Source organism: Carcharodon carcharias, chromosome 17, assembly GCF_017639515.1.
Source record: "Carcharodon carcharias isolate sCarCar2 chromosome 17, sCarCar2.pri, whole genome shotgun sequence".
Classification (NCBI taxonomy): domain Eukaryota; kingdom Metazoa; phylum Chordata; class Chondrichthyes; order Lamniformes; family Lamnidae; genus Carcharodon; species Carcharodon carcharias.
In genome coordinates this window covers 61,974,966-61,994,474 of record NC_054483.1, presented here as the reverse complement: position 1 = coordinate 61,994,474, position 19,509 = coordinate 61,974,966, and the positions used below count along the sequence as shown (strand labels likewise).

General features: G+C 41.4%; 1 protein-coding gene across 3 annotated transcripts in view; it reads left to right on the top strand.

Moving 5' to 3' along the window:
- The window catches only part of kif20bb (kinesin family member 20Bb), a 130,714-nt gene that overhangs the window by 21,663 nt on the left and 89,542 nt on the right, over positions 1–19,509 (top strand). For all 3 annotated transcript variants that reach the window (XM_041210554.1, XM_041210552.1, XM_041210553.1), the window contains exons 9-12: positions 806–917; positions 1,823–1,891; positions 7,827–7,973; positions 13,562–13,724. In XM_041210554.1, the coding sequence (XP_041066488.1) occupies positions 806–917; positions 1,823–1,891; positions 7,827–7,973; positions 13,562–13,724 (491 nt within the window). The remainder of the gene's footprint in view (positions 1–805; positions 918–1,822; positions 1,892–7,826; positions 7,974–13,561; positions 13,725–19,509) is intronic.

Here is a 19,509-nt window from a genome sequence, read left to right as displayed (position 1 = left end):
AAGTATTGGATGAGCAGAAATTTCCTTCAATTAAATATCAGAAAGATTGAAATCAGTACCTTTGGTCCTTCTCATAAACTCTGCTCCCTTGCCACAAATTCCATCCTTCTCCTTGGCAATGGTCTGAAGCTGAGATAATCGGTCCCTGAGATGAGCTTGCAACTATGTATGTGTGTCGACACTTAAGACAGTATATTCCCATCTCTTTAAATTGCCAGCTTCCTATCCTACCTCAGCTATTCTGCAGCTGAAACCCTCATCATGCCTTTGTTACCTCCAGACTTTACAATTCTAATGCACTTCTGGTTGATCTTCCATGTTCTACCCTGCAAACTTGAGGTCATCCAAATCTGCTGCCAATGTCCCAACTTGTACTATATGGAGTTCACTCATTGCCCCTTGTGCTCACTGACCTACACTGCTTTCCAAGTAAAATTCTTATCCTTGTTTTCAAATCCCTCCATGGGCTACCCCTTCCTATCTCTGTAATCTCCTCCAGCCTTCGAACCCTCTGAGACATCTGCTCCTCTAATTCTGGCCTCTTGAGCATCCCTTGTTTTACTCACTCCATCATTGGTGGCCATGCCTTCAGCTGCCTGGGACTTAAGCTCTGAAATTCCCTCCCTAAACCCTTCCACCTCACTTTCCGTTGACATTCCTTAAAACCTACCTCGTTGGCCAAGCTTTTGCTTATCAGTCCTAATGTGCTCAGTGTCCTATTTTGTTTTATAATGCTTCTGTGAAGAGCTTTGATATTTTATTATATTAGAGACACTAGATAAATATATGTTTGTGCCTTTTCTAGATCTAAGGTGGATTCAGGTTTCCAGTGCAGAAGAGGCATATAAAATATTAAAACAAGGGAGAAAACAGCAAAGTATTGCTTCTACAAAAATCAACAATCTTTCAAGTAGAAGGTAATTTATTATTCATGCAAATATTGTGTAGGTACAGTTCTAAGGGCAGGATTCTGCCCCCTGCCCCCCCATTGGGGGCGAAGTTGAAGGGCGGTGTGCACAGGCGTGCTTCCAATCGGCGCCACTGATCGGGGGCGTGGTGTTATTTTATGTGGGCAGGCCCATTAAGGCCCACCCAGCGTGACGTCCGCATAGAAGCACTGTGCACTCCGTGTGTGTGTGTGTGTGTGTGTGTGTGTGTGTGTGTGTGTGTGTGTGTGTGTGTGTGTGTGTGTGTGTGTGTGTGTGTGTGTGTGTGTGTGTGTGTGTGTGGCAGGTGGAATCCCAAAATCGAGTGTGCACAAAAGAGCGCACTTCTTTCCCTGAGGCTAAGTGCTGCCTCAGAGAGATTGGCCCTAAATGTAAAAAAGCTAAAAATAGAATAATAAAATTTCCCTAACACGTCCCTCATGTGACACTGTCACATGAGTTGGGACATGTCCATAATTTTTACAAAAACTTTATTAAAATTTTTCAAAACCTACAAGAAACCTCATCCTGCCTGTGGATGAGATTTCATGCTTTTTCTAATTCCCGCTGGAGCTCCTGGCCTGCCTGCTAACCTTAAGGTTGGACGGGCAGGTCCACTAATTAGTTTAATTACTCTGTCAATGGCCTCAGCGGATGCGCAGCTGATTTTGATGCGCCCCCACCTACCGGAAAATTTAAATGGGGCTTGGTGACATCGGGAGTCCTACCCGACGTCACTGCACGTCATTTTATGCCTAGGCGAGTGGGCCCCACCCCCCCCGCTCGCCAAAGGGAACATCCTGTCCTAAATAAACTTAAATTCAGAGTGCAACACTGAGCAAATGCATATGATTTAAACCAGTAACTGAAGTGAATTTAAAATGTTTATTCCACAGCCATTGTACTTTTTCAATAAGAATTTTGCATGTAGTGGATGGTGGACTTCATGTTACAAGAGTCACTGAGTAAGTAATATACTTAAGGAGCTTTCTTTGTCATTTGTAATCATGTTTTCATTGAAATTAATCCAATGGGAAAAGTTGTTTGTCAAAAACTTGCAGTTATGAATTTTACATGCTGTAATTAGCAAACTGTGCATTTTAACTATTCTTTCCCAAGGCCCTGTGTGCCATCTCCATCTCAATCCTTGGTTGGTCATGTTTCTGGTAAAGGATTAATTGCCTAAAACCAGTCCAGCTACTAATTTGCATGATTTTAAAAGCCTTTCAACTGAAGGCCAATACTGCATCATTGTGGTCAGCCCCCCACCCCCCAACCACATTACATCACAAGAGCTGCTTTCAACTGCTGATAAAATCTACGTGTGTCAATCACTGGATTTTTGATCTGAAAAACTCAGTTTTGTAAAAGATTATTTCAAGAATTTGAACAGTTGAAATTCACATTTTCCCTTTTAACCCTTCCTGGGCACTCATTTACAAATGAGCTGCACAATTGGGAATACAAAAGTTCTGCATTTTAGTTGTTTAAGTCCCTTTAGGCTTTAGGAAGAACTTGCTTTGTTGTTACTCAGCCATGAAAATTCATTTGCATAAAACAAAAATTACTTCTGAGGATGTGATAGCTAATCATTCAGAAAGTGACAATACATTTGTGATGTGAAGAATGTGCAAACTTTACTTCTCAATTTTTAAAATAAACTTTGAGATGTCACAGAAAATGATAATGAGTAAACAATTACCCATTTTATGTAATTATTGTCTTAACAGCTTGATTGTTGTAAGGGTTTATTCAGTAGGTCTCACAAAGAGGCTCAGAGGCTTGTAAAGTTGAAGAGCAGTGTTTATTGGTAAAACATAACTATTTACACATGTACAAAGTATAGCCCAAACTAGGAGCTAACTGCATGTTGACTCCTACTCAAGTCTATCCATATAACACTCTCCTGTCTACTGTCATATGTGTCTCTACATCATACTGTGAGCAGTACAGTTCTCCAGTCCCACATTAACCATTGCTATGCAGAACACCCTTTTACTACACTTTTTCCCCCACCCCCCATAACTCTTTAGCCAACATATTTAAGTACAACCTTTCTTTACCTGCTACCCCTTCTGCCTCCACTCGAGGCTTTCACTTTATAAATTCAGATGTTATTGAGACTTGATAATTCTTCCAGATCTCATTCTGGTCACACCTGGAGGAGTGGTAGCCTCAATTTCTTTGAGCGAGCCTTGTTGGCGTGGTGTTGAATTGTAGTATTCTGTGTTTCTTGCACTTAGTTGTTGCCACCTGATTCGTTTTTTTGTGCCCCTTGGAGTTGAACTTTTCCTAATCAACATCTCATCTGCTTTGTTCGGACACCATAGTCTTGTCTTGTCTTCCTTCCAGAGGGAAAGTTCACTCTGTTCCTTCATAGTACGAACGCTAGGATTCTTTTTTTGTGGGGTCAGCCATGATCTTTCTAGGAGTTAACTGTGCATCTCCATTCTGTTTGAATGTTCCTCATTCATGAGCTCAAACTGCAGTTTGAGTTTCATCAATGCACTGTGTTCTTTCCTGTGCCCTTGTACTTCACTGAGGTGTGCTCTGGTGATTTGATAGTCATTACTCTCCTGCTCCAGCATCACTTTGCTGCTGTGTGCTTCTGCTGCAATTGCAGTTTCATTGCCACAGTGTTCCCTGGTTGTTCGACAGCAGCCGTTGGAGCCTAAGCTTGGGGCTCATCATTCTGTTGCTGGCCATTCTTGTGTGTCTTACGCTCGAAGTATGGTGACACTTGTCTGAAGGCTTGGCTAGTCTGACCAAAGAGAAGCTTTTGCTGTCTGCAAGGGAGTTGGACAAGTCAACTTGGCAAAGAGTGAAGACAATTAAGAGCTGACATCTCAGTTGAGAGTCTCTTCATTGGTGGACCCCTTGGAACCTTGCAGTTCCATATGGTTGACAGCAGGTTGTTTCGACGTCTTCTGCTGTTCCTCCTTAAGAAAGAAGAAGATTAGTTTTGGATGATGTACAAAATTTTGAATATTTTCTTGTCGCCATACTGGAGTGGTGCTATGGTCATGTCTATGACCAGAAGTCAGATTCCTCGAGGACCATAGAACGATGTGCCTGTCGTTGGTAGCTGGAGGTTTTCGGGCACGATTCATTATCTGAGAGGACTGTAACACTAGCTCCCGTGCCTAATTTGAAATTGGTGAGGTGGCTTTTACAGAGATGTCAGCATTCCAGAAGGAGAACCTGGGATCCTTGATCTAGCCCGAGAATCATGTTTGGATTTCTTCCTGGTGTGGTATCTCAAATTCATGGACTGTTTTGGGATCGTCCACACATCTTGATGCCTTAGACTTGCACGGATTTCCAAAGCTTTCTCAGCCGGTTGCTTTTGAAACACTGCAGAGTTTGTTGGATATTGCTCTTGTCTGTGAGGCCTTTTAGCTCCACAGTGCTTACATGGTCTCTCACCATTGTGTGGTCTGTTTGGGCAGTTTCCTTGGCCTTTTTTTGCTTTATGAGCTGGACAGTTGGGGTTGCTCTATAATGTAGCTTAACCCCACCACGTAAAATGGGCCAGTGGCGTTGGCAAATTTCAGACTACCTGACTACTTGGATGGCCTTTTTATAGTCAGATCTTCCTTGGCCTGTCTGTAGTATATCTAAAGGACATTATTGGCTACTCCAACTAATTGGTCTCGTATGAGTTCTGACTTGAGGTTGCCATCGTCACAGCCTTCAGCAAATCAGTATAATTTTTTTATGAAGCAGCCAACAAGTTTTCCAGGCTGTTGGACTCACTTGAATTTTGCTCGCTCTAAAATTTTATTACTACTTAAGCTAAAGGAGGTATTGAAGGATTTCAGAACATCTTCCGACTTATTTGAAGGTTCATTTATTCCTTGCTTCGCAATGATGCCATCAGATATTGGACCTACTGAATAAAGTATTCACTTGTTCAGCCTCTTATCTGAGCCTGAAGCTAAGATATATTTTGAAAATCTTTTTTGCCAAAGCCCCCAATTCTAAGGCTGATCTGGCCCATGTATCAGGCCAAATTGATCTAGTAGGGTTGATTTATTATCTATGGTTGCTTTTCAAACCAGGGGAGTATAGCTTTGAATGTGATTCACTTTTTAAGATGGCGATCTGATAACAGTTTTTTGTTTCAATACTTCCTGTGCTTGTCAAGGTTTGGCGGGCTCCCGCAGTGATCATGGACCTGAACTCAAGAGGGATCGATTTCTTGCAAGGCCCTTTTAGGACGTTTTTGGAATATGTTAGAGCGATTTAAAGGACAATTCCTGGCTTTGGATGAGTTTTTAAAACTTTTTTTAAAATGGTTTTCTGACGCCACATGGTATGGCACTGACTCTGAACTCTGGCTGGTCATGGTGATTGACAAAATGGACTACTCTGACTGATTACTGGCCTGAAAACCTTTAAAGGCTTGCTCAGACTTAGAATTGAATTTTTGCTCGCCCTTGCTAGGTCCTTTTGGCTCTGCAATCGCTGGGAATTCATAATGACTTTTGTGTTCTCTGATGGAGTCCTTTAGCTACACAGTGGAAGAAATTGCCCTTCAGCCTCCATGTCTGCAATGGAGCTTGTTAGGTGATCCACAGCTGTGTCATCAGTTCAGGTGCACTTCAGTCAGCTCAGGATGCTGTTCCTTTAGTTTTCAGATTCCAGGTCCTTCAACAGCTTCTTCGGTCCTGGGTTTGTTCATGAGCTACCACCATGTTGTAAGGGTTTGTTCAGTAAGTCTCACTAAGAGGTTCAGAGGCTTGTAAGTTGAATAGTAGTGTTTATTGGTAATGCAATTAGTTGCATATGTATAAAGTGTAGCCCAAACTAGGAGCTAACTTCATGCTGACTTCTACTCAAGTCTCTCCAGACAACTGTTGTCTCCTGTCTTCTGTCATGTGTCCCTCTACTACATAGTGTGGGCGGTACTGTTCTCCCGTCTTACGTTAACCCTTGCTGCGCCGACCGCCTTTATACTACAATTGTAGGCTGGCGGGTGCAGTAGATTCTTATAAACACCTGCTGAATGTGGGATGGAGAAAAGAAAGAATTCATACATAAATCAAAAGTAACAAGTGTTGGGCATCACAATGGTTGGCTGACTATGTAGGTACAGCAGGTAATTAGGAAAGCTAATAGAATGTTATTGTTTATTACAAGGGGAATTGGATGCAAAAGTAGGGAGGCTATGCTTCAGTTATGCAGGGTATTGGTGAGACTGCGGCCCAGAATTTTCCAGCCCCATCTGCTGTTGGGATCTTCTGGGCCCTTTAAAAGCCAACGGACTTTTGGTTAGCCCCGGGGCCGGAAAATTCCAGCCCACATCTGGAGTACTATACAGTATTGGTCACCTTAATTATTGGAGGATGCAAATGCATTGGAAGCAGTTCAGAGGAGGGTTACTAGATGGTTTTAGGTCTTTAGAACTTTAGGTCTTGACCTCCCTCCTCCATCCCCACCCCACCTTCTGTTTCTTCCCCCTTTTGTTTTTTTCCAATAAATTATATAGATTTTTCTTTTTCCCTCTTATTTCCATTATTTTTAAATATTTTTAAATCTTTTATGCTCCCCCCCACCCCCACTAGAGCTATACCTTGAGTGCCCTACCATCCATTCTTAATTAGCACATTCGTTTAGATAATGTCACCAACTTCGACACCTATGTGTCCTTTTGTTCTGCCATCTGTGACATCTTTTGATGATAAAAACAAAAAAACTGCGGATGCTGGAAATCCAAAACAAAAACAGAATTACCTGGAAAAACTCAGCGGGTCTGGCATCATCGGCGGAGAAGAAAAGAGTTGACGTTTCGAGTCCTCATGACCCTTCGACAGATGATCTGCTTCTATCACTGCTTTTGCCTACAACCACACCACCCCCACCACCACCACCTTAAACCAGCTTATATTTCAACCCTCCCTGGAATTCACCTAGTTCTGTCGAAGGGTCATGAGGACTCGAAATGTCAACTCTTTTCTTCTCCGCCGATGCTGCCAGACCTGCTGAGTTTTTCCAGGTAATTCTGTTTTTGTTTTGGATTTCCAGCATCCGCAGTTTTTTGTTTTTATTTACTAGATGGTTGTCTTATGAAATGTAAGGTTGGACAGCTAGGCTTGTACCTGCTGGAGATGAGAAGAGTAAAGATTGATTTGACAGATGGACATGGAGAGGAAGTTTCCCAGTGTGGGAGAATCTAGTACGAGGGGGTCACCGTTTAAAAATAAGGGTTCATCCATTTAAGATAGATGAGGAGAAATTTCTTCTGAGGGTTGGAAGTCTTTGGAACTCTGCTACCACTGCCCTTTGAGGAATAGAGTCTTTGAACATTTTTAAGGCAGAGGTAGATTCTTGATTAACAAGTGGGTAAAAGGTTGTAGGGGTAGGCGGGAATGTGAGCTTGATATTACAATCAGATCAGCCATGATCTTATTAAATGGCGGAGCAGGCTCGAGGAGCTGAGTGGTCTACTCCTGCTCCTAATTCATATGTTCGTATGTCGGCAGAGATAACCTTTCATCAGAAGTGGAGTGAAGTAGCAGTTTTAAAGCAAGTACAGACATAAAAATGGGGGAGGAAAGGAAAGTACAAAACAGAAGATCTGTAAATCTCGTTTCGATCACAAATATTGATATGAAGGCTGCGGGATTAGTTGAGCAGATTAAAATGTTGCAGCAGAACATTAGCTTTACTGGTAGGGCTCTGCTTCATACACTTGATGAACACTGCGTATTTGCTGAAGACCATTTGAATGTTTTAACCTTGGCCCTAGACTGGTGGCCCACCTGTGGGATATTCTACTGTATTGTGAAGTAAAATTCAGTTGAAGAATGGAAGCTCCTCAACTGCTAGGCCAAGCTATTAAAAGGCATAGTACAAACTATTTTTTTATTGATCTGAATACAACTGCTTAATTTACAGGATGTCTCTTTGTGATCTTGCGGGATCAGAGCGGAATACAAAAACAAAGAATGATGGGGAAAGATTGAAAGAAGCTGGAAACATTAACACTTCTTTGTTGATTCTTGGAAAATGTATCAATGCATTGAGGCATAACCAATTTTCAAAGTAAGAGAAGTCTTTCTCTCTCTCTCTCTCTCTCTCTCTCTCTCTCTCTCCTCTCCCTCTCTCTCTCTCTCACCCCATCCTCGCCCCCCAACTCCTCCTCTGTCACTCCCCCACCCTTGCCCCCCTCCCACATATAATTCTTGTGTTATTTACAATTGTAGATTGATTTTCATTTTGTTCTACTGAAGTATTTTAAGAATTGTAAAAGTATCTTTTGATTTATTTTTCCGTTCACCCTCCCCAGTCCTCACTGATATTTTTGTTAAAAATGTACTGTTGGAAGAAAATAATATTTTTGGTAATGTAGTATGTTGGTTAAATCATTCATTGAATACAGGTTGCTTAATTAGGGCTGACTCATAGTTTACCTCTCTTTTTATATTTTTCATCTATTTCAACTCTAATGGTTGAGACCAGTAACAAAATTGAATCAACTAGCAAAGACCCTCAAATATTTGTGGTCAAATTTAGTATATTTAACTAGTTCCATTATTTCATTTCCCCCCACACCCCTTCACCATGCCATTCCATCTTTCCAATGACATCTCCATTAAACTTGAATTTAACAGGATCGGTTCCGCCTGAACTAAACACAAGGCAGGGCTGACTCTTAAGGAATTAAGCAGAAATCCTGTTCCATTTAACGCAGGATGGGAGAGGTTCTTTTGGGTCAGTCCTGCTGTAATGCTGATTGCTGGTGATAGCCAGTGTGGGGCTGGTGACAGAGCCGGCAGTCATTGCTGAGATGATTCTATGATTGAACACATCTGTCTCCCAGCCATGGTACAACCTCACCACTAGCTGATTTCCATCCTGGTCTATTTTTTAAAAAAAAAACCTTCATAACTGTCAGGGAGAATTTGCAACACTTCTCACACACAAACATCTTTGCATATCAATCACTGGTGGCCCCACCTGTGTAACATGCCCCAGTACTTTGTGTTTGCCATGTGTCAATGAACAGCAAGGTTCCACAAACTACAGTGAGGAGTTTTAAAAATTGCAGTTAACAACCACTTCCCTGAAGCTACTTGCATGACAGAGCTACATCTAGTTGTAAACAGAGGACCTTGCACCTTACTCCAGGTGCCTTGTATCAGATGGATCAAAAAATTGTTGTACTTGGCGTACCTCAGTACCTGAACATTTAACTATCATCTCACAGATGCAAAACAGCTTCACGCACTGCTTAAACTGACCAATCAAAACAGCCTGATTTGTTTCCAGTCGTCATTCTGATTAGCGGGTACTTTCGCATAGTGATTATATTACTAGATTAATTATCCGGAAACCTGGACTAAAGATCTGGAGCTACAATGGCAGTTGGAATTTTGTTCAACTCCCTTGAGTTCAGTTAGTTGATAAAATCTGGAATTAAAGAACTGCATCAGTAGTAGCGCCCACGAACCTACCAGATGCTTGTATTTTTAAGAAAAAAAATCTAAATTCTTTTATGGAAGGAAATCTGACATCTTTTTCCAATCAGGTCTATGTGTGACTGTAGAGCCACGACATGGTTGACTTTGAAATGGCCAAGCAAGCCACTCAGTTGTACCAATCCTTTACACTTGCAGTAGTTCAAGAAGGCAGCTCACAAGCACCTTCTCAAGCAATTGAGGATGGACAATAAATGTTGGCTTTGCCAGCAACACCAGCATCCCAAGAATGAATAAAAGTAAATATATTAACTTTCCTAGGCTTCCACAAAAAGAAAAAAGCACCTCAACCTGAAACACTGGGAAGAAGGGTCTAAAAACTTGCAAGCCCTTACTGTACTTCTAAACAGGTTGATCCAGATGGACTGAATGGGCACTTGTCTGTAAGAAATGTTGGTTGAAGTCTGAATAAATGGATTTCCCTCACACAAGTTCCTCTTTCCCTAGCAGCATGAATAGAGGAGTTAAGTGTCTGAAGTAAAATATCCATCTCCACCTGAACTCTTTACTTTTTTTTAATTGATTCATGGGATTTGGGCGTCGCTGGCTACGCCAGCATTTATTGCCTATCCCTAATTGCCTTTGAGAAGGTGGTGGCAAGCTACCTTCTTGAACCACTGCAGTCCATGTGATGTATGTAGTCCATAGGGTGTAGGTACTCCAACAGTGCTGTTAGGGAGGGAGGCCCAGGATTTTGACCCAGCGACAGTGAAGGAACAGTGATATATTTCCAAGTCAGGATAGTGAATGGATTGGGTGGGGTATCTTGCAAGTGGTGGTGTTCCCATGTGTCTGCTGCCCTTGTCCTTCCAGATAGTAGCGGCTGTGGGTTTGGAAGGTGCTGTCTAAAGAGCCTTGGTGAGATCCTGCAGTATACCTTGCTGTCTCTCTTTTAATAAGGCTGGATTCTGGAGGATTTGTTATTTTTCAGGTGATTTAATGCCCAGTTATCCATTGCAAAGGTTCTGGGGCTACTGAATCTTTATTAACAACCTGACGATACTTTACGAATCACACATGGCCTTTAACCACTGGGTCGGCTCAGCTCAGACACAGGTCAGCGCTAGTTCTGTCTGGTCTGGTCTCTTTTTCTTCTGTAAAACTGACAACTCTGCACTGCACTTTCATTTTTTTATATCCCCCTCTAACTCCTAGATGCATGATTTCTCCTACCATATTTGGTGATTAGTAGTCAGACGCCCATTTAGTTACATCCGTAGACCATTACAATTGTGGCCATATCCTGGACTATGATAGAAAACATTTAAGCCATGCAAACAGCTTAACAAGCTTACGTTGTATTTTACACTTAGGGTGTCAAATATGCAGACAGCCTCATCAATTTGAATTGTCCTTTTCCTGTCTCTTATCGTTAAGTTTTACTGTTCTAATTTCCAGTTAACCATTCCGAATTTTCTAACTTCTTGTCCTTTGTCTGTATAGTCTTGTTTCATCCACGTTATCCCTAATAATCGTGTGATCCTTTACACCTTATGTAATCAATGCAAACAGGCCTTCGCATATTAGCAGTTAACTCTTTGCTTACCCAAAGCCCACACAAACATTTATAAAGTACAGTACTTTACCTAAAATTTACAGTATAAGGAAAGTATATAAAAACAATATTTCTTATGCACTCTAAATTTCTCTTCATTTCTAATTTCTTCTTGCAGAAGGCTTATAGTGTGAGACCAATTTATTTAATTAGTATTCAACTTTTATGCAAACTTTTTATTTGAACATAGATTTATTTAATCTGAAAATTCCTTTTACTGGAAAATAGGCAGATAGTCTTGGCTTACTCTTAAACGTTTTTTACTATGGATTCTCATTAACTGTCATTGAGGGCTTGCATTGCTAGCCTCTTCAGTGATCAAAATGTTGACTATTGATGTTAAACATCGAGTGTGTTGGGGCACGTTCTTGGAACAAAGATCCAGGTAGCTTTTTCCTGTTGTGTCTTTCTCAACCCCACATTGTATTTCAAAGCACTTTTCTGCTCATAAAGTACTTTTTGAAGTATAGCCACTGCTGTAATGCAGGAAATGCGACAGCTGATTTACACAAAGCAGGGCCCACAAACAGCTGTGTGACCAGACAATTTGTTTGAGATGTTGGTTGATGGCTAAATATTGCCTAGCACACTTACTCTTTGAATATACCATGGATTTTTAAAATATCTCAACTGAGAGGGCTGATGGGGGTTTGATTTAACATCTCATCTGAAAGATGGCAACCCTGGCAGCATTGAAGTTCCTACCTAGATTATGTGGATGAACCTCTTGTGTAGCGTTTAAATCTATACCAATGTGGTTCATAAGAGTGCTGCAATTGAGCCACTCCTGGTAGATGGAAAAAACCCACCAGCTAGTGAAACTTTGTTTCAACTCTATTTTATGCCCAACTTAAGGTTCATTTGCCATGGTTTTGATTAAAACTCCTATTTCCCCCTAAAATTATACTAGATCAGAGATTCCACACCCCATTTATGCTGATGACCTGCAGTTCCTCCTACTCCCATTCCAATTTTGTCAAAGACCAGGACCTTTCCCAAGTTCAGCTTATCTCCTTTACACCTCAATTTTGCTACTAGAGTAAATCCAATACAGTTGGTGTGTGTTTCATGTATAATCTTATAACAGAAGGAGGCCTGCCAAATTTAGTTCCACACCCCAGCCTTTTCCCCATAATCCTGCACATTTAGCCCTTTTAATAGGCAATTGGACTTGTGCTTAAAGTTTATATAGAATCTGCTTCTTACACCCTTTTTGGTCATGTGTTCCACATCTTAACAGCCCTCTGGAGAAATTTATTTTCGCTTGCCTCTCTAGTTTTTCACTGAATTATTCTGAATCAGTTGTTTCTAAGCCAGATAAAATAATTTCTTATTGGCTTCATCAAGATCCTTATAATATTGACTCACTCTTTGGATTCTCCTCAACTTTTTTTCTAAGGAGAATAATCCCAGCATCTACAACCATACTCTTTCCTCATTGGTATCACCCTGTAAAACCTCCCTTGTACCCTCTCCAAGGCCTTGACATCTTTCCTGATTTTTCTGGTTCTCAGAATGGTATTCCACATTCAACCTGATACCTAACACAAGTTGTTAGCATGATTTCCTTGTTTTATTCAATCCCTAGTTGACAAAACCAACTGTCCTATATGTTTCCTTATCACCTTCTCAATTTCTGCCTCCTTCAAAGATTTGTGAATGTTGAAAGATATTGCTATATAATCTCATCTTTAAATTTAGTCAAGGGTGGAAATCAAGGCTAAACCTTTCTAGCTGTCATAGTAGAGAATTACAGAATTCAATCTGTCAAACACCAGGAAAATTCACAAAAATGGACTAATGTAAATCCAATTACCTTTATTTGATCCCCCTAACTGACACAACATGTCTATTGTTACAAACCATCAAATCTTCCAATTCATTATTAGCAATATTACAGGAGATTTAAAAGTATGGAACATATGACCAATTAATATTTATTTCCAGGGAAAGCAAAAGTTTAGTGAAACAGGCCAAAACTGTTCTAATAAAGTGCTTTTCTACATCTTCTTGTCTCCTATGTATACACTGTTACCCAGCAAATACTTGTAAATCTCACTGTCACTCTCCGCCTCACTCAATGTTCTTCACCCAGTTGCCAGAGCTTGTTAGAAAATTATCACTGGGTACCCTCTACAATTGAAATTGTGCTGGACTTCCCAACGTAAGCAATGATATAGGCTGGAACAGTGCAGGTTTTTTTTAGATTTTGGGCCTCATTTAAAGGTACAGATATCAGGTTTAAATGTGATGGAACAGCTTGATTTTCAGTTTATACGGACCTAAAGTGTAGTTTTTCTTGACAAACCCTGTTTTGGAACTGTATTAGATTTCAAAGCTTCAAAAGCCTTGTATGCTTTTGAAACTTTTGTAGTTTGCACTATTTGAGAAAAAAATTAAAAATATGCAAAGCTTGCGTGAATCTGAGATCTAACATTTATAATTTTTAATTTTGCCACAGTTAAAAGTGAGGAATGGCTCTTGTCAGTGAGATATAAAAAGAGAATGTGGAAAGTTGAATAACACAATGGATGCATTAAAAGTATTTTTGCTAAACTCATTCAAGTTTCTGTAAAGCTCTTTCTTATGACTCTCAGGACCCACAGCCATGTTCCATTTCGGGAAAGTAAGCTTACTCGCTACTTCCAGGGGTTTTTCGCTGGGAGAGGAAAAGTTTGCATGATCGTTAACATCAGCCAATGTGCTTCTATGTACGATGAGACACTAAATGTATTGAAGTTCTCTGCAGTGGCACAAAAGGTAGGTGAGATATGTGAATTAATTAAATTGTGCCTTCTAATCCATAAACCCTTCAGTTGCACAACTAAACACCTGGCAAATACCCATCATGACAGAAGACTTGCAGTTACGTAAAGTTTTATTGCAACTTAGGAAAAAACCTTTCTGATTATGTTTCCTTTGTTCTGCTGCTCAGCTATGAGAAAATGGATTGTGGTAAAATCGCGAGTTTGAGTGCTGTTTTGATTGTTTCCTTTTCATAAAATTATCAATTTATATTTGTAGTCGATCACTCATTACCTGTCACAATCTCAACCCAATTCCTGCGGCTCTTCCAGAAATCATTGAGTTCTATGACTTTAACTAGTATTTCTAAAGAGTTTTGAGAGAAATGAAAACTCCAAGTTTGACCAATATTCTGACCAATACTACCAATCTGAGACTTGCACATAAGAACTATTGGACAAAAGAAATAACACAAAAACAGATGATAGAAAGTAATTTACTACAGACTGCTTTTCATGCAGTTGGCACTTGGTCAACATTCAAATCCTCAATGTTAGCTTATTTTTTCATCTTTAGTTAGTAAGCACACCAGGTAGTGCAAACCAACTTTCACTTCTCATTATCGATATATGCGTAAGAACGGGATATGAGGGTTTTTGATGAAGTCAATAGGAGAAGCTATTTCTATTAGTGGTTGGATTGATAACCAGGGTGAGATGAGGAACAATCTTTTTCCACCATGAGTTATGATCAGGAATGCACCTGCTTGAAAGGGTAATGGTAATAGCTTAACATAGGTTCTAAGAAAAATAATGGAATCCTTACTGAAGGAGAGAATAGAAGAATGTCTAGAAATGAGAAATGTAATAATGAATAGTCAGCATGGATTTAAACAGGGAATATCTTGCTTGACCAATCTTATTGAATTTTTTGAGGAAGTAACAGAGTAGATAATGGTGATGCAGTAGATGTAATTTATCTGGATTTTCGGAACTCCTTTGATAAGGTGCCATAAGAGATTAATGAATAAGATCAGAGAATGCAGAGTAGGGGGAAAAAGTGGCAGAATGGATTGCTAGCTGGCTTCAAGACAAAGCAGAGAATGAGAGTAAAGTATAGTTATTGAATGGCAGAAAGTGGGAGATAGTATTCCACCAGGATCAGTGCTGGGGGCCACTGCTGTTCACAATTTACATTAATGGTTTTAAAAAAGTAGGAAAGTTAAGCAAAACCTGTATCAAACCTTCGTTAGCCCACACTTGCCATACTGTGTGGTATATTCTAAAAGGATATAGAGGCACTGGAGAGAATGCAGAGAAGATTTACAAGGATGATACCTGAAAGGCAGGGTCTTTTCTCTTGAGAAAATGAGGCTGGTGACCTAATATAGGTCTTCAAAATTATGATAGATTCAAGAGTAGATACAGACAGAATGTTTCCTCTTGTGGGGAAGAGTACATGTAGAGGTTATCAATAGGAAGTGGTCACCTAGAAATCCACTAGAGAGTTCAGCAGAAATTTTTAAGAAAATATTCTTTCATGGGAAGTATGTGTTGCTGACAAGGCCATGTTACTCACCCCCAATTAGGAAAATAGGAGCACGAGTAGGTCATTCAGTCATCACTGCTCCACCATTCAATATGATCATGGCTGATCATCCACTTCAATGTCTTTTTCCCACACTATCTCCATATCCCTTTATGTTATTGGTATTTAGAAATCTGACAATAGCATACCAAGCTTCTACAGCTCCCTTGGGCTGAGAATTCCAAAGATTCATAACCCTCTGAGTAAATATAGTAAATACAGGCCCAGTTTCCCCGCCATCCCAGGAACAAGTCTGGTGAGCCTTTGTTGCACACCCTCTATGACAATAATATCCTTTCCAAGGTAAGGGGACCAAAACTGCACAATATTCCAGGTGCAGTCTAACCAAGGTTCTATACAATTGAAGCAAGACTTTGTTACTTCTGTACCCAGATCCTCTTGTGATGAAGGCTAACATCCCATTAACCTTCCAAATTGCTTGCTGTACCTGCATGTTAGCCTTCAGTGACTTGTTGAAGAGGACACCCGGGTCCCTTTGTACATATACACTTTCCAGCCTGTCACCTTTTAAGAAATACTCTGCACACCTGACTCTTCTACCAAAGTGGATAGCTTCACATTTTCCACATTATATTCCATCTGCCAGGTTCTTGCCCAGTTAGTAAGTCTGGCCAAGACCTCTTGAAGCTGTTTTGCACCTACCTCTCAACACCCTTGAGAAGGTGGTGGTGAGCTGCCATCTGGAACTGCTGTGATGTAGTTACACCCACATTGCTGTTAGGAAGGGAGTTCCAGAATTTTGATCCAGCAACAGTGTAGGAAGGGTGGTTATAGGTCCAAGTCAGGATGGTGTGTGGCTTGGAGGGGAACTTGCAGGTGGTGGTGTTCTCATGCATCTGCTGCCCTTGTCCTTCTAGGTAGTAGAATTTGTGGGTTTGGAAGGTGCTGTCAAAGGACCCTTGGCGAGTTGCTTCAGTGCATCTTGTAAATGGTACACGCTGCTACTGCTGTGTGTTGGTGATGGAGGGAGTGAATGTTTTAAGGTGATTGGGGTGCTGAACAAGCTGACTGCTTTTCCTTGATGATGTTGAGCTTCTTGAATGGTTTTAGAGCTGTTGTCTTCCAAGCAAATGGAACGTAATCCCATCACATTCCTGACTTGTCCCTTGTAGATGATGAACAGGCTTTGGGGGTGAGCTGCTTGTTGCAGAATTCCCAGCCTCTGACCTTCTCTCGTAGCCACAGTATTTATATGGCTGGTCCAGTTAACCCCCAGGATGATGTTAGCGGGGGATTAAATGATGGTAATGCCATTGAATTGAAGGGGAAATGGTCATTGTCTGGCACTTGGAGTGAATTTTAGTTGCCACATATCGGCCCGAGCCTGAATGTTGTCCATGTCTTGCTGCATATGGGCACTGTCTTCTTCAGTATGAGGAATTGCAAATGGTACTGAGCATTGTGCAATCATCAGCAAACATCCCCACTTCTGGCATTGTGTTGGAGGGAAGGTCATTGGTGATGGTTGAGCTGAGGATACTACCCTCTGTAATTCCTGCAGCAAATCCCTGGAACTGAGATGATTGACCTCCATCAACCACCTTCCATTTGGTAATTATGACTCCATGCAATGGAGAGTATCCCCCTGCTTCACATTGACTTCAGTTTTTCTTGGACTCCTTGATGCCACACTTGGTCAACTACTGCCTTGATGTCAAGGACAGTCACTCTTGCCTCATCTCTTGTTCAACTCTTTTGTCCATGTTTGGAGTAAGGTTGTAATGAGTGGCCCTGGCAGAACCCAAACTGAGTGTCAGTGATCAGGTTATTGCTATGCAAGTGTCGCTTGACAGCACTGTCAACAACACCTTCCATCACTTTGCTGATGATCAAGAGTAGGCTGATGGCTGGTGATTAGCCAGATTAGATTTGTTCTGCACTTTATGGGCAGGCCATACCTGGGCAGTGTTTGACATTGTTGGATAGATGCCATTTTAGCTATACTGGAACAGCTTGGCCAGGAGGACAGCTAATTCTGAAGCACATCTTCAGTACAATTGCCGAGATGTCGTCAGGGCCTGCAGCCCTTGCAGTATGCAGTGCCTTCAGCTCTTTCTTGATATCACATGGAGTGAATCGAATTGTCTGATGACTGGCATTTGTGGTGCTGCAGACCTCAGGAGGAGGCTGACATGGATCATCAACTTGGCACTTCTGGCTGAAAATGGTTGCAAATCTTTCAGCCTTGTATTTTGCACTGATGTGTGGTGCTCCACAATCATCGAGGATGTGAAACCGCCTCCTCTGATTAGTTGGTTACTTGTTCACCACCATTCGTGATTGGATGTGGCAGGACTTTGATCTGATCTGTTGATTGTAGGATCGCTTAGCTCTGTCTATTGCATGCTGCTTCTGCTGTTTGGCATGCAAATAGCCTTGTGTTGTTGCTTCACTAGGTTGATACCTCATTTTTAGCTATATCTGGTGCTGCCCCTGGCATGTCCTTCTGCACTTTTGAACCAGGGTTGATACTATGGCTTGATGATGGTGGGGTGAAGGATATGCTGGGCCATGAGGTCACAAATTGCAGTTACAATTCTTTGCCCAAACAGTGGCGAGAGTGTAGTAGTGGTTGACATGAATACCCATTCTTCTTTTTAAATTCATTTATGGGATGTGGGCTTCGCTGGCTGGGGCAGCATTTATTGGCCATCCCCAATTGCCTTTGAGAAGGTGGTGGTGAGCTGCCTTCTTAAACTTCTGCAGTCTATGTGGTATAGGTACACCCACAGTGCTGTTAGGAAGGGAGTTCCAGGGTTTTGACTCAGCGACAGTGAAGGAACAGCGAAATATTTCCTAGTCTTGAGTGTTCTGGGAGCTGCACTCATCCAGGCAAGTGGGAGTACTCCATCACATTCCTGACTGGTGCCGTGTAAATAGCGGACAGGCTTTGTGGAGTTGGGAAGTGGGTTACTTGTCGCGCGATTCCTAGCCTCTCACCTACTTTTGTAGCCACAGTATATGGCTAGTCCAGTTCCGTTTCTAGTCAATGGTAAACTTCAGGATGATGATAGTGGGGGATTCAGTGATGATAATGCCATTGAACTTCAAGGGGCGATGATTAGATTCTCTCTTGTTGGAGATAGTCATTGCCTGACACATGTGTGGCACGAATGTTACTTGTCACTTGTCAGCCCCAGCCTTGATGTTGGCCAGGTCTTGCTGCATTTGAACATGGACTTCTTCAGTATCTGAGGAGTTGCGATTGGTGCTGAACGTTGTGCAATCATCAGCGAACATCCCCACTTCTGACCTTATGATAGAAGGAAAGTCATTGATGAAGCAGCTGAAGATGGTTGGGCCTAGGACACTGCCCTAAGGAACTCCTGCGGTGATGTCCTGGAGTTGAGATGACTGACCTCCAACAGCCACAACCCATCTTGTGCTAGGTGTGACTCCAACCAGTGGAGAGTTTTCCCCCTGATTCCCATTGACTTAAGTTTTCCTAGGGCTCCTTGATGCCAAACTCTGTCAAATGTGGCCTTGATGTCAAGGGTAGTCACTCTCACCTCACCTTGGGAGTTCAGCTCTTTTGTCCATGTTTAAACCAAGGCATTCACTGATTCGCTTCTCAGAGCAATGCTTTGACCAATTGGATTCAGGCTGTATGGTTTAAATTTCAAACAATGCTTGGCAGTTCACTATCAGTCATGATTAACTGGTGCATTCTCCATGGCAAAGCCTCTACCAATCAGCCCACTTGTCAACTAATCAACACTCTCTTCTCATACAGTATTAAGTTGTTGCTTTCTCTGACATTGGTATTCTTGCAATTGTCCTGATGAGTGCAAGATGAAAGCTTCGACTAAATGTCTTTTTTCAGCAACACTCGGGATTCCAGAATGGTGCTGAACTATGAAGACCTTCATTCGATGTATACGTGCCATAGTCCCTACACAAGCCCAAACTTGTACCACATTTGTCAGTAACATAGATTTTTAAAAAAACAAAATCTTATTAACACTTTTAATGTATATTAATGTATGTTGTTTGTAGATTTTTTTGACACAATTAAGATGATTGTGGTTGCTGTAGAGCCACAGATCAAGAAGCCAATATTATAATGCATGCTTCAAGTGCATTGAATGCATCATGTGTGCTCTTTCCCAATGGCAAGTCCTTAGCTCATACATCCTTCCCCTTGTCCTGTGCCAGCCTTTTCATTTTCCAATAATTTCCTTCAATTTTAAAG